The 15,317-nt window shown below is 42.0% G+C and overlaps 2 protein-coding genes across 5 annotated transcripts; one reads left to right on the forward strand and one right to left on the reverse strand.

The window, feature by feature from the left end:
* Positions 1–965: 965 nt before the first annotated feature.
* On the reverse strand, positions 966–3,627 carry LOC106571727 (4-galactosyl-N-acetylglucosaminide 3-alpha-L-fucosyltransferase 9). Its single transcript, XM_014145129.3, has 2 exons — positions 3,370–3,627; positions 966–2,635 (listed from the first exon to the last, which is right to left on the reverse strand). Exon 2 carries the CDS (start codon positions 2,625–2,627, stop codon positions 1,527–1,529), a length of 1,101 nt encoding a protein of 366 aa, XP_014000604.1. The 5' UTR covers positions 2,628–2,635; positions 3,370–3,627; the 3' UTR covers positions 966–1,526.
* On the forward strand, positions 3,619–11,524 carry LOC123727282 (uncharacterized). 4 transcript variants are annotated; one of them, XR_006759197.2, is made up of 4 exons: positions 3,619–3,809; positions 5,691–10,179; positions 10,296–10,578; positions 10,715–11,524. XR_006759197.2 is itself a non-coding variant. In XM_045695820.2 (2 exons), the coding sequence occupies exon 2, from the start codon at positions 8,910–8,912 to the stop codon at positions 9,810–9,812; it is 903 nt and encodes a 300-aa protein (XP_045551776.1). In that variant the 5' UTR covers positions 3,619–3,809; positions 5,691–8,909; the 3' UTR covers positions 9,813–11,524. The 4 variants fall into 4 exon arrangements, 1 of the variants encoding a protein (XP_045551776.1); XR_014380634.1 differs by having other exon boundaries at positions 5,691–7,787; positions 8,969–10,578; XR_006759196.2 differs by having other exon boundaries at positions 5,691–10,578.
* Positions 11,525–15,317: the final 3,793 nt, after the last annotated feature.

Genomic DNA, 15,317 nt, shown 5'->3' on the forward strand with positions numbered 1-15,317 from the left:
GAAACAAGATTCTTTGGTCTGACGAAACCAAGATTGAACTTGAATGGTGGTGGCAGCATCATGCTATAGGGATGTTTTTCAGCAGCAGGGACTGGGAGACTAGTCAGGATTGAGGTGAAAGATGAACAGAGCAAAGTACAGAGAGATCCTTTATGAAAACCTGCTCCAGAGCTCTCAGGACCTCAGACTGTGGTGAAGGTTCACCTTTCAACAGAACAACGACAAGTCTCTGAATGTCTTTGAGTGGCCCAACCAGAACACTGACTTCAAGCTGATCGAACATCTCTGAAGAGACCTGAAAATACCTGTGCAGCAACACTCCCCATCTAATCTGACAGAGCTTGAGTGGATCTGCAGAGAAGAATGGGAGAAACTCCGCAAATACAGGTGTGCCAAGCTTGTAGCGTCATACCCAAGAAGACTTGAGGCTGTAATCGCTGCCAAAGGTGCTTCAACAAAGTACTGAGAAAAGGGTCTGAATACTTATGTAAATGTCATAAATCTGTTTTTGCTTTGTCATTATGGAGTATTGTGTGTATATTGCTAGGGATTTTTTTAAATCCATTTTAGAATAAGGCTGTAACGTAACAAAATGTGGAAAAAGTGAAGTGTTCTGAAATCTTTCCGAATGCACTGTACAATAACACAGTTGTAAAGGGATTTTCCAGTTGAAACAAAAGCAGAGCAGTCGTTGATAATATCAATAAAAAAATCTATCCGGTTTATTACAAGTTGTAATAGGGAAACACCTCCAGAACAGTAGCAGAGAACATTTCTAAAAGACCTTCTCTGAGAAGGTTCTTATATATTTGGGCAATCTACGAATACCAAGTTTTTATAGACAAATGTGAGTGTAAAGGCACGAAGACACCGATAGTGTCTGTCGGCCGAGAGTACATAACACCTCTGAACAGAGAGCCAGTGTAACGGCCGTCGTCAGAATTAGACCAAGGTGCAGCGGAGGATGTGTTCATCATTAGAATTTTAATGAAAAGAGAACACTTTACAAAAATAAACAAAAAACGACAGCCAAACAGTCCTGTCAGGAAAAACTCTAAACAGAAACAATCACCCACAAAAACCCAAAGGAAAACCAGGCTACTTATGTGTGACTCCCAATCAGCAACAACGAACTACAGCTGTGCCTGATTGGGAGCCACACGGCCCAAAACAAAGAAATACAAAAACATAGAAAATGAACATAGAACGCCCACCCAATGTAACACCCTGGTCTAACCAAAATAAAGAACAAAAACCCCTCTCTATGGCCAGGGCGTTACAGCCAGCCATAATGTGCAAACAGAGTGTAAAGTGATTCTACATGTAGAATCTCGCGAAAATGTTGGCAGTCAGACACCCATCTGCGGTTAGTCACTAAAACACACAGTGCTGAACGAACCAGCAGATCAGCATTCGATGCGGTGTATGCACTCCCTAAGTGCTGTAGGATAAATCAAGATACCTTTTTGGTATATTGAAGATAATAGACATGCAAATTATGATAAAAGCTAATCATAAGTGACTAATTACACAAAATACCACTTGTAAAGGTTGTGAACAACCCTGTATTCTTTATGTTTGCCCACATGGTCACATCCATAACAAATAGATTGGATGAACTCTTGACTCGGTTGAATCAGATGTTCCTGAGCAGAGAAGTTTCTACGCCACTGAAAGTAGCGCAGATATGCCTCATCATCCTTGTCCAACTTGAGGAGGAATTCAGCCAGGGCTTTTGCATCGGGAAAGTCATTAATATGGATGAAGGAATCTCCTGGGACAAAGTCTTCATAGTTCTGTCTCGGTGGGCCCAATACCACTGGCACAGTTCCTGCTGCAAGTGGTCCGTTTAGCTTCTCTGTGATGTAGTCTTTGTGGACTGAGTTCTCAAAGGAGAGGTAAAACTTACAGCTGGAGAGTGTTGAGTAGTAGTCCTCATATTTCAAGAACCTTGCATAGGCCTTGCCAAAGAGTTCCACTTTAATATGTTTGGCAAGCTCTCTGTAATAGTTATCCCGTACCTCTGTTCCAGTTGCAGGGTCTTTGTTACTCACTATCCAGCAAACTAATTTATCCTTCTTTGGCAGCATAAAGTCTTCACCCTGGCTTTTCCTTGCGGTCAAACGCCAACGAACAGGGACGTCTGCGTCTTCCCTATAACTCAAGGTCAAGTTGAAAAGGTTATCTAGACCAGGTATCCTAATTGTGTTTGTAGGTGATTCCACGTGATACCAAATCCACTTCTGGAATGGTGGTCGAGGTGATGGAGGCAAGTTGGATAAATCGTGTTTGATGGATTTGTGAAAGATGAGCACACCATCTGCCTTGTTGTACAGAGACCTGTCATCTGTCAGGTGGCAGCCATCAATGTTGAAGAAAGTGGCACAATCGCTAAAATCAAACCTGCGGTTTTCAGGCCAGAACCACAACAGCAGGAGGGGCTTTTCTGGCTCTGGCTGCTTAGACAAGCACCTGTTCTCAGGTCTTTTTGAGTAAGGACCTGGCAAAGCAGGCTCGGGAGGGCAGATCCGAGATGGAGCTGATTTATCGTACATTAAAAACAGCATCAGAAATCCTCCTAGACCAAGAATCGAGAACAGGATGACACGTTCAAATCCAGAAGGCATTGTTGGTCCTGCAAAAAACAGAGAACTTATTACTTTAAGTCAGATCAATCTTGTTTTATTTATTAACAACCTGTTTTGTGTACAGGAAGTATGAAAACATAGCAAATGCAACAAATGCAGAAAGCCCCGAACTGTAAACCACATCCTGTTACACATCAGCAAAGTTGAACCAACTAGTCAGACTAGCTTCAAAAGTACCTATTCTGCTTTTATCCATACCTGTATCTGAAAGACAACCACCTATGAACCCAATAACTGGGGTGTAAACCTCCTCCTTCCAATAAAGAAATGTGCTCATGGCGCCTCTCACTATATACCCACCACCTCAGTTTTGTGTTTAAGTTAATAGTTAACCTTTGTTCTCAGTACAACACAAGTTAATGGGATTTTTACAATGGTGGGTGAGGTGTGCTTTCATTTTTACACTTTTGCTTTACTAATAGTACTAACCTGCAATTCTACTTTGTGTTGCCTTATGCTGTGCTCTTTTGTGTAAAAAACATTAAACCAGACTCGACCTGAGGGTTAGCCAATACAGTAAACGACAATACGTGTTTTTGATTATTTTACTTTCAAAACTGAACTCACTCTGACATTATGAACCTCAGAGGATCCTCTCCCTTCCTATTTACAGACAGACATATGAAACTAAGAAACCATGTTTGCATAGCAAACCTTAGTCTTAGTTTAAGTCTGTAGTTTAATGAGTTAAATAATTAAAGAGAGAAAGATAACGACTCACTAGTCAACAGGTTGTTCTTGTCACAGAGTATTCAGAGTTGCTTGGTGATTATTCTTGCTTTGCGGGTTAATTCAAACACACTCCCAGTGAGAACTGTGCAACTGTATGAGTTTTGCATCTGTCACTTTGGTAGTAATCTGTTCAAGTAAATACATTTGAAACAGTGAGAAGCTGTATCAAATCATCTTCAAAATATATAGCTATTGTTTAAGTTTGAAAAGGAAGAAACACCTGACAGACCCTCTTACAGAAACAGAAACAGGAAGCATTCTCATTACGCTTCAGGGGAAATTAGGGGAGGGGCAAGGTCTTAGCCACAGCCAATGAGCATTCATTTTTGACCTTATCTGACCTGGAAGAACCTTCGATCTCTAAGCATATGGAGAATGACTGCCAAGAAGATCTACTAAACAAACATATCTGATATCACCTAATAGCTGGTAAGCACTAAACCTTTGTGAAATTAATTTGAATACCTGTGTAAAGCCTGAAATTCAGACCTGTTTTATGCTAACATTCCACACTTGGTACTCGGTGTCGTATGCCAAGCATGCTCTTGGCATATATGCAAACACTTCCGAAACTGGTAAAATAAAATAAAATCACATTTTGAACAGTTGCAGGGTGTGGGCATGGAGAGGAGGGGCTGCAACAGGATACATGTGCTACCAGTTTTCAAAGTAAAAGCTGTGTGACTATCGCTCAAACTTGCTAGCTTCCATCAGGTTAGTTATAAAGGGCCACCAACAAGTATTGTTAGTTAGTTAGCTATAGTGGCGATTTTAGCATGTAAATCTTGGTGGGGCCGCCCCAAAGAAATGGGGACTGCATGCCAGTAAAGCCACTACACTACACAGCACTAAACAAAACTTGAATTGCACTATAAGGGTGACAAATGGTGCCTACAAACTGTTAGGGCCTACATAAAGCTGTCCCAACAGCAGAGTCCCAACAGCAGTCCCAACATCTTACCACTGCTACACCTTGCTATCAGCGGAGCCTTGTCTGGCAGCGAAACAGTTCATTCAGCCTCATTTACTGCCTTTAAAAAATATAGAGCTGATATGGCTGACTTGCTTAAACAAATGTGGTTACTACTGACAATTGAGATGTATAAACTATGACATAAGGGGACGACAAGCGGATAAGAGGCTATCCGTAATTTAGATTAAGACATTAATGAGCGAGCTAGGACAGGCATGGTCAATATAACTCTTTGTTCAGCACTTTTGAAATGTACAGCGACAGAATTCAGAACATGGGCCGTTCTTACAGTGTTCTCCCTGTATACCAAGTCAGAACCATAGGATACGTAAAGGGGGCATATAAGCAGACAAGGAAAGCTCTTACAATATTCAATGATTACATTTCTCTAAAACAGGTTATAGGCTACATGTGCACCACCAAGTCTGAACAGTAGGCTAAGTTCTGTGGGGGAGAGGGGGACCAAATTCTTAGGGTGAGACTCATGGGCTACTAACAGCTTACTACTCAACATACCCTTAGTATTACTTTCTTAGCTACAGTATACATATCTCCCTGGCTTATTACATAATTTATGAAGCAGCATGCAATATATATTTTTGGTCTGCACCATTGTTGTGCTGTGCTCACTTGAACAGGAAGGTGGCACGGCGGTCCTTGTGGGCAAACTTTGTCATCCAAGTGTGGTATTCTCTGGATGAAGTCATGCTGCATTGACAGCATGGCCCATGTATTCAACCTTTTCTGGCCCATGGTGTTGCATGTGAATGTTTATCCTTTTAAGCTTGGAAAAGAGACACTTTCAGATAGATTTTTTTTTTTAAATCCTTAAACCCATACTCTGACCACACCAGCAAATGATGTATATTCGAGGGGGGAAAAGACAATTTAATCAATTTTGGAATAAGGCTGTAATGTAACAAAATGTGGAAAAAGTGAAGGGGTCTGAATACTTTCCGAATGCACTGTAGCCCTGTATCTGTGTTATTTATTTCATACAGAATTTTTTACTAATCTTTATTAAGGGTGTCACAAATGTTGGACAACACAGCTGCTTGCACCAGGCTGCCAGTCATAAGAAGTGTATGCAAACAAACCTAGGCTACTGCAGATAGCTAGCGATTTATTGTGGTATATTTTACATTGTGTTTCAGATGTGTCTGATATAGTTCAGTTTAAATAGGTAGCAGGTCTGAATTGATCTGGCGTAGGCTACTAGCTAGCAGCTAGCCAACTAGCTGGCTAAGCCTATATGTCGGCCTAGTAGGTCTATCTGATCGATTTTTTTAATTTATTTATTTATTTATTTATTTATTTTTTAATTTTTTTTTTAACAGGTCAGAATTATCTTATTGAAGAAGAACATTTAACAACCTAGCTGAGCCTTTACAGGTAAGTCAAACAAAGACAGTAGTCATACAGTATATCAGTAGTTGGTATGTCAAACACACACTAATAATCAAGGAGAAGATTATGACCAGGTGTGCATAATGATGGGGAACAGGTGTGCGTCTGAGGCAGAGAGTTGGACTATGTGTGACAATCCTAGCCAAATTTCCTCATCGGCTTGCATGCATCTCCACTATATCAAGGTGTTTTGGTACCTCCCTTATTCACTACACCTTTCTGTGTGCTAACTTCTAGTGACCACAGGTTAATATAGTCTACCAGTCTAGCTGTCTATCCTGCCCTCTATCCATCATTCGTAGTGACAATAGTGGTAGGTCGATCATATGTCCAGATCTGCAATAGGCTAACTAGCAATCATACCACACATAAAAACATTCATAGCTGCATACCTTTTTTATATGAACCGACAAGAACAAATAAGAATAGCTGATAGGCAGCAGAAAGGACACTGAAGACAGTCTGGCTGTATTTTTTTCTTCTGACGCTGTATGAGCTGTCTGTTGCCGATCATCAACCAAGTAGCCTACATGTCTGATTAAAAAAAGTCACCACATCATGGGAAAGCATGCAGTTTATTAGGCTACAGGTTAAATAAGTTATGATGAACTTCACAGTGTGGTAAAAGTGCACAGTGATGAGGGTTGACGCTTCTTTCAATAAATATCGAGGGTCTTATTCTGGTGACATGATGATCGCTAAAAATAATCTTGCACTTTTGTCCGTAATAATGCTATAGCTGCGCTGTATCTGCAAGCTGTTGGCTAGAGCGCACATGCCAATATTAGAGTGGGCACATTCGCTATGCCTACACAACATTTTCAGTGACAAAAAAACATCAGTACTCTATGTATTTAAGAACAGACTTGTATCTGCAACAAGTCAATTTGATGGAAACAACTCTGATGGGAAAATGCTTCAGGGTTTCCTTTAGCTGGTAAATCTCTCAGCCTTGCATTCACCTGCTCCTGCTGCTGAGGAGGTTATATTTTATTAATACAATTTCTCGAGAAAGAGATTTTGTTTAACAAGTAACAGAATAAATCTGAAAAAGATATGTCAAATGTATTGGCACCCTGGCAGAGGCAACCAGATTTCGGGCTAAAATGTCCTGGTACTTGGTAAAGCTCATGATGCTGTTGACCTTAACAAGGGCCACAGGACCAGGGTAGGCAAAAGAGCCCCATAACATCAAATATGCAACCACCATATGTTACCGTAGGTATGAGTTACTTTTCTGCATATGCTTCTGTTTTTCGACGCCAAACCCACCACTGGTGTGTGTGGCCAAAGAGCTCTATTGCCATGTCATCTGACAATAGCACCGCCTTGAGTTTAATAGACGGCATTGGCACTTGGATTGGAACCGGTCCTATGACCACAAAATCAACATTTTACAATGGCCATCTCTGTCTCCAGACTTAAACCCTATTGAAAACCTGTGGTTTGAATTGATCCTCTTTTTTTAAATAACCTTTATATAACCAAGAAAATACCTTTTGAGGTTAGAAACCTCTTTTGCAAGGTGGACAATAGCAATTAGGTGGTACCATGTAGCCTCGCCAACTCAGTGGTTAGAGGGTTCACCTTGAGATTGAAAGGTTGGGGAGTTTGTTCCCCAGCCGAGTCATACCAAAGACAAAAGAAATGGGACCTGATGCGTCTCTGCATCAAGGAGATGGATTGGAGGTAAGGCCATGCGATAGCCTACTGTCTTGTCCAGGGCGTGTACTTGTACATCAAGCTGCCATGCTACAAAAACAGAAGATGGGCTCCTGCTCCTATGAGCCTTTATGGCCAAGGCTACTTAAGGGAGAGTGGGGTAAGTTGAGATTTTTTTTTTTTTACATGGAGCTTCACTCCATCAAGGGAAATATTGTATTCTTTCTAACAAATATATCTACATATATTTCAGGATGTTGTGTATCCCTGGAAATAATCTGAATTCATGTAAACATCGCAGTTTTGAAAACATAGCGTGTCCAAAAAAAAGTGGTCTCTTGGCACAAGTTGAGCCGCGGGACAGGGTAAGTTGAGCCGCCTACCATTAATCATTGCATCTTTTAACACAGGCTTAACGCCTAACAAATACTCACCCCAAGGAAAACATTTTTACTATACTAGCCCACACAGGTACAAGGATGCACTTCACGCTAGGTTTACGACCTCATATTGAAGCTAGAGACACCAACTGATGTATAGGACAATCTTAAAATGATCTATTTTGGTTTAGATACTGAAACCTCTAACACAAGAAAGTAATTTGACTTGGTGAAAAACAGTTTTTAAACTTAACTTGCTTACCACTTTTTTCATTAGGTTTCTTCTATTACAGACTCCATGAAATGATGACCTCTTCCTAACTATTTGGTCAAATTATTCCTTTTGTGTATGGTTTCCTAAAAACAAGGAGTGGCTCAAGTTATGTGGCTTAACTTACCTCGCTCTCCCATACTTACTTTATGTAGCCTTGTCTACTGAGGAAACTATTGACAGCGGCAACATTTTATTACAAACAGGCAAACTGTCAAACTAGACCACCAGGTGGAGCCATGTGTACACTTTTTAAAGATGTGAAGAATCTTCGTTGAAGAATAAACCTGTAGAGGTTCATACAACCTTTAGATGGCAACATTGATCAACATTTACTGAAAAACAGCCATTTTAAATGAGTGCCTTTACAATCGCTAACATCCTTTTGCCCAATCTGTAGTCACATTTTCAAAACTCTCAACACAATTAGCAAAACATCCGTCTGTTGTGGACCATACCATTAAGACAATTCATGTTGTTTTCACAGAATATCCAGTCAATTAACACATTTCTAAAATGCTTACATGTTCATAACATACAAGCTTACCCAATACCAAAATGATGGATCTTTCTTGTCTTATTTAAGAATGCTTGCACACAGCATGCCAGAAATGTAGACCTAATGTGGAAAACCTTAAATATAGTATAAAGTCTCTACTTCTGCAACAACAGCAGCTCAAAAGCTATATTGAAACAGCTGAAAAGCATTTTTGAATGAACAGATCATAGAAATATTGAGAAATAGCTGATTTACTGTAGGTTGTGTAAAATAGACCAACCACAGCTGATTCCAATCTCCATCGGAGACAGCCAGGTGTTGAAGTTCTTTCAATTGCATGGACATACACAGTACAAAGAGGAGTCTTTGGACTGATTTTGTTCAATCTGGATACAGAACAGCACAGAGGAGCAGAGAGAAAAAGGACAGGAATAGCTGGACCAGGAAGAGGAGTAGCTGGACCAGGCAGAGAAGTAGCTGGACCAGGCAAAGGAGTAGCTGGACCAGGCAGAGGAGCAGCTGGACCAGGCAGAGGAGCAGCTGGACCAGGGAGAGGAGCAGCTGGACCAGGGAGAGGAGCAGCTGGACCAGGGAGAGGAGCAGCTGGACCAGGCAAAGAAGTAGCTGGACAAGACAGAGGAGTAGTTGGACCAGGGAGAGGGGTAGTTGGACCAGGCAGAGGAGTAGTTGGACCAGGCAGAGGAGTAGTTGGACCAGGCAGAGGAGTAGCTGGACCAGGCAAAGAAGTAGCTGGACAAGACAGAGGAGTAGTTGGACCAGGGAGAGGAGTAGCCGGACCAGGGAGAGGAGTAGCCGGACCAGGGAGAGGAGTAGCCGGACCAGGCAGAGGAGTAGCCGGACCAGGCAAAGAAGTAGCCGGACCAGGCAAAGAAGTAGCCGGACCAGGCAGAGAAGTAGCCGGACCAGGCAGAGGAGTAGCCGGACCAGGCAGAGGAGTAGCCGGACCAGGCAAAGAAGTAGCCGGACCAGGCAAAGGAGTAGCTGGACCAGGCAAAGGAGTAGCTGGACCAGGCAGAGGAGTAGCCGGACCAAGGAGAGGAGCAGAGGAGTTGTTGGACCAGTGAGAGGAGTAGTTGGACCAGGCAGAGGAGTAGCTGGACCAAGGAGAGGAGTTGTTGGACCAGTGAGAGGAGTAGTTGGACCAGGCAAAGGAGTAGCTGGACCAGGCAGAGGAGTAGCCGGACCAGGGAGAGGAGCAGAGGAGTTGTTGGACCAGTGAGAGGGGTAGTTGGACCAGGCAGAGGAGTAGCTGGACCAAGGAGAGGAGTTGTTGGACCAGTGAGAGGAGTAGTTGGACCAGGCAAAGGAGTAGCTGGACCAAGGAGAGGAATATCTGGACCAGGCAGAGGAGTAGTTGGACCAGGACAAGGGAGAAGGAGAGGTAGGCGGAGAGGGAGAGGAGTAAGAATGTGAGGGGGTGTTCAAAGGAGAGTAAGAGCTGTTGTCACTGATGAAATAAGAGACACCATCATAGACCATGTGATAAACCATGGTCTATCACTGAGAGAGACTGGTGAAAGAGTCCAGCCTAATCTCAGACGGTCAACCGTGGCTTCCATTATCCGTAATTTTCAACAAACCAACAGGTAAGTAATGCATTTCCCAAGGGCTTCTTCTATCATTACTGTTGCTATGTCCCACAGTAACTGTAGGCCACCAGTCTCAATGCAAATACATATGTAGTATTTTTGTTGTTCTAAAGGACGCAACGTCTTCCTCCCTCTGGGGGAAGAGGAATGCTCCTCAGTGAAGACCAAGAGCATGCCATTGTAGGATTGGTTATTGCTGACAATGCAATAAAACTGAGAGAAATTCAGACCAGAATTGTAGAGGACAACCTGGTATTACACAATGTGGAAAGCATCAGCCTGACTACTATTTCTCGGACTCTGACCAAAGACAGAGTTTGAATGAAACAGTTGTACACAGTTCCTTTTGAATGGAACAGTAAGCGGGTCAAGGAACTCCGGCACCAATATGTCCAGGTATGGTGTCTATCCAATATGTCTTGTTCTATAGTGAGTTTTACACTATGCTACTCCACATGTAAACATGGGTTACAGTACATACAGTAGGACATACTGAAAAGCATTTACACATACTGTGTTTGATTTCTTTCAGAGAGTCATGGAGTTGGAGGCTAATCAAACCCCACATTAAATCACTTATGTAGACGAGGCAGGGTTTAACCTGGCAAAAACACGTCGGCAGGGAAGAAACGTCATCGCGAAAAGGGCCACCGCTGACGTGCCGGATCAGAGAGGAGCAAATATCACAATGTGTGCTGCAATCTCGAGTGCTGGTTTGGTCCTACAGAAAATCCAGATTGGTCCACACAACACTGAGCGCCTTCTTTTGTTTTTAGATGACCTCTACCAACAACTGGTGCCAGAAGCAGAAAGGGAACAGGTGGGAGGAAACATGAGGACATTTGTGATTGCATGGGGCAATGTAGCATTCCACCATTCACATGCAATCACAAACTGGTTTACAGCCCATCCAAGAATGGTTTGCCTTTTCCTCCCCCCTACTCACCTTTCCTCAACCAAATTGAGGATTTTTTTTCTGCCTGGAGGTGGAAAGTGTATGATCATCGACCACATGACCAAATGTCCCTCCTGGATAAAACGTATGCCGGCTGCAGAGACATCTCAGCTGAAGACTGCCAGGGGTGGATAAGGCATGCCAAGCGTTTATATCCAAGGTGCATAGCGAGAGACGACATAAGATGTGATGTGGACGAGAACATGTGGCCAAATGCTGAAGATTGTATAAATTAGAACAGGACTTGATTTTTGTGTTTTTTCCCTTCTATGCATTCTTTACTGTAATTGTTAAATTTTTACACATTTGGAACCAAAGGCCATGTATGTTGGATTTTTTGTTGATCACTGGCAGCAATTTATTGTTGCTAATAAAGCTTTTACTGCAGCAATTCTGTCACTTTTTTTCTGCTGTACATTCTATAAAGTAAAGATGACTCATTCACTTTTAGATAGTATGTTGCCAAAAAAGCACACATTCGACACTCAACCAAAAAATGGGTTGGGTGGTTTCCAGTAAAAGGAAACTGAATTATAAAAAACGATGGGTTTTGTATCGTCTATTGTATGCAGGTAGAACTGAGACATGAAAAGTAATGCAGTTTTTGTAATGCCATCAACTTTTAGTCAATCATAGCACAACAACTTTCAAAATACTATTTGTTCGTCTTGGATAGAAAACGTGCTAGTGTTTTGACAGAGTGATTAGATATTGAGTCGGGTTTGCCGTGTTTTGAAAGAGTTAGTGTATATTGAGTTTTTTGGCATTTTGAAATGTAGATTTGGTATTTACAGTTGAAGTTGGAAGTTTACATACACCTTAGCTAAATACATTTAAACACAGTTTTTCACAATTCCTGACATTTAATCGAAGTAAAAATTCCCTGTCTTAGGTCAGTTAGGATCACTGCTTTATTTTAAGAATGTGAAATGTCAGAATAGTAGCAGAGTGATTAATATCAGCTTTTATTTATTTCATCACATTCCCAGTGGGTCAGAAGTTTACATACACTCAATTAGTATTTGGTAGCATTGCCTTTAAATTGTTTAACTTGAGTCAAATGTTTCGGGTAGCCTTCCACAAGCTTCCCACAATAAGTTGGGTGAATTTTGGCCCATTCCTCCTGACAGAGCTGGTGTAACTGAGTCAGGTTTGTAGGCCTCCTTGCTCTCACACTCTTTTTCAGTTCTGCCCACAAATGTTCTATTGGATTGAGGTCAGGGCTTTTGTGATGGCTACTCCAATACCTTGACTTTGTTGTCCTTAAGCCATTTTGCCCCAACTTTGGAAGTATGCTTGGGGTCATTGGCCATTTGGAAGACCCATTTGCGACCAAGCTTTATCTTCCTGACTGATGTCTTGAGATGTTGCTTCAATATAGCCACATAATTTTCCTACCTCATAATGCCATCTATTTTGTGAAGTGTACCAGTCCCTCCTGCAGCAATGCACCCCCACAACATGATGCTGCCACCCCCGTACTTCACGGTTGGGATGGTGTTCTTCGGCTTGCAAGCCTCCCCCTTTTTCCTCCAAACATAACGATGGTCATTATGTCCAAACAGTTCTATTTTTGTTTCATCAGACCAGAGAACATTTCTCCAAAAAGTACGATCTTTGTGTGCATTTGCAAACCTTAGTCTGGCTTTTTTATGGCTGTACGGCGGTATGGCGGTACGTTCATCTCTAGTAGACAGAACGTGTCTCCTTCCTGAGCAGTATGATGTCAAAAGACATCAGGAAAAAAAATGTAGACACCACATGTCTGGTTCATCCTTTGGAGCAATTCCAAACGCCTGAAGGTACCACGTTCATCTGTACAAACAATAGTATGTTTATACTTGCGTACTATTGTTTGTACAGATGAACGTGGTACCTTCAGGCGTTTGGAATTGCTCCCAGGGATGAACCAGAAATGTGGTGGTCTACATTTTGTTTCTGATGTCTTTTGATTTTCCCATGATGTCAAGCAGAGGCACTGAGATTGAAGGTAGGCCTTGAAATACATCAACAGGTACACCTCCAATTGACTCAAATTATGTCAATTAGCCTATCAGAAGCTTCTAAAGCCATGACATCATTTTCTGGAATTTTCCAAGCTGTTTAAAAGCACAGTCAACTTAGTGTATGTAAACTTCTGACCCACTGGAATTGTGATGCAGTGAATTATAAGTGAAATAATCTGTCTGTAAATAATTGTTGGAAAAATGACTTGTGTCATGCACAAAGTAGATGTCCTAACCAACTTGCCAAAACTATAGTTCGTTAACAAGACATTTGTGGAGTGGTTGAAAAACGAGTTTTAATGACTCCAACCTAAGTGTATGTAAACTTCTAACTTCAACTGTAACGAAAAAAAAAGTGGTTTCGAGCAGAAAATTTACTATTTGGCTAATTGTGTGATGTAGGTGTGTTGCTGTGTTAAGAAAAAGTATCTTAAGTATAGGTAAACTTTTGTTAGCAATTGTTAAAAAAACTGTTGTAACACAAGAGTGGAGCTTTATACAGGGAGTACCTGCACCAAGATCAATGTGCAGAGGTATGGACATGAAGGCAGGGTAAATGTAACGAGTGCGCTGAGTCAGGAAGCAAGTTGAGGGAGTGAGTGTTTTAATAAATAAAACAATAAACACAAAACACAAACAACGCACCAACATGAAACAGAGTCAATAACACCTGGGGAAGGAACAAAAGGGTGTGACATATATAGGGAAGGTAATCATGGAGGTGATGGAGTCCAGGTGAGTGTCATGAGGCGCTGGTGCGCTTGACGATGGTGACAGGTGTGCGGGATAATCAGCAGCCTGATGACCTAGAGGCTGGGGGGGGAGTATACGTGACAGTACCCCCTCCCCGACGCGTGGCTCCAGCCGTAGGATGCCGAAAAATGGGGCGAAGCCTGTCTAGCCGGCTGGGGCGCGGGAACCTGAAAGACCGGCTGAGGCATGCAAGCACGAGCTCCGGCGGAGGCATGAGAGCCTGGCGATCTGGCTGAGGCATGAGAGCATGTAGTGGCTCCCGGACCCGACGTCATTTACACTGACACAAAAAAAAACTAAGAACACTTCCTGATGCTTCCTTAGGTGAGGTATTATTCTGTAACGAGTGCACTGAGAGTCGGGAAGCAAGTACAGGGAGTGAGTGTTTTAATAAAACACTTCCCCAGGCGTTATTATTTCTGTTCCTGTTAAATGTCGGTGCGCTGTTTGTGTTTCTTGTGTATTCACTCCCTGAACTTGCTTCCCGACTCTCAGCGTACATCGTTACAATGGTGCTACGATGCTCCGAGATTCATACTTTTAATTCACACTTTGTTTTACCCACAATTTTTACCACAAGGACAAGTTATAAGATGAATAACTGCCTTAGTGGAGCACGTAATAACACCTTTGATTGGGGTCTGTTTGAGGGTGTTTAAGGATCTACATTTATAAGTGCCATTGCACTGCGCACAGCCATTACACTTGTAGTTTCCATCCAGTAGGGGAGCAAATAAACGTTGTGCAGAGATATCTTGGGGTGGTAAATCAGAGTTTATCAATTGATCTCTGAGATTTCTGCCCCGCGAGAATACGATCAAGGGAGGGTCCGAAAACACATCACCGATACTGTCATCGGAGCTTAGAATGTGCCAATGTTTGTGAATGATTCCCATAATTTGTTCAGAGCACTTTGAATAGCGGGTAGTTAGAACGCAAGAATGCTTCTTTTTGCGAGACTGTCTCCTTTAATTTTTCAAGTGATCTAGTCCGCTAGCCAGCACCTCACCTAAATTGGTGTGCGTTTCTTTCGCCTCTAGATTAAGTATACTTCACACCACTTTGTTCAGGACTTACTGTAACAAGAAAGTATTTACACCCCTTCACTTATTACACATTTTGTTGTGTTACAGACTGAATCACACAATACCCCATCTACACACAATACCCCATAATGACAAAGTGAGAGAAAAAAAGGATTTAGAAATGTTTGCTAATTTATTGAAAATGAAATACAGAAGTATCTAATTTACATAAGTATTCACACCACTGAGTCAATACTTTGTAGAAGCACCTTTGGCAGCGATTACTGCTGTGAGTCTTTCTGGGTAAGTCTCTAAGAGCTTTCCACCCCTGGATTGTGCAACATTTGCCAAATATTGTATTATTCTTTATAAAATTCTTCAAACTCTGTCAAATTG

The sequence above is a fragment of the Salmo salar genome, chromosome 15 (genome assembly GCF_965601325.2).
Source record: "Salmo salar chromosome 15, fSalSal1, whole genome shotgun sequence".
Taxonomy (NCBI): domain Eukaryota; kingdom Metazoa; phylum Chordata; class Actinopteri; order Salmoniformes; family Salmonidae; genus Salmo; species Salmo salar.

Bases quoted from the DNA above. Each gene is read 5' to 3' on its own strand.
- LOC106571727 (XM_014145129.3), bottom strand. From the start codon at position 2,627: ATGCCTTCTGGATTTGAACGTGTCATCCTGTTCTCGATTCTTGGTCTA.
- LOC123727282 (XM_045695820.2), top strand. From the start codon at position 8,910: ATGGACATACACAGTACAAAGAGGAGTCTTTGGACTGATTTTGTTCAA.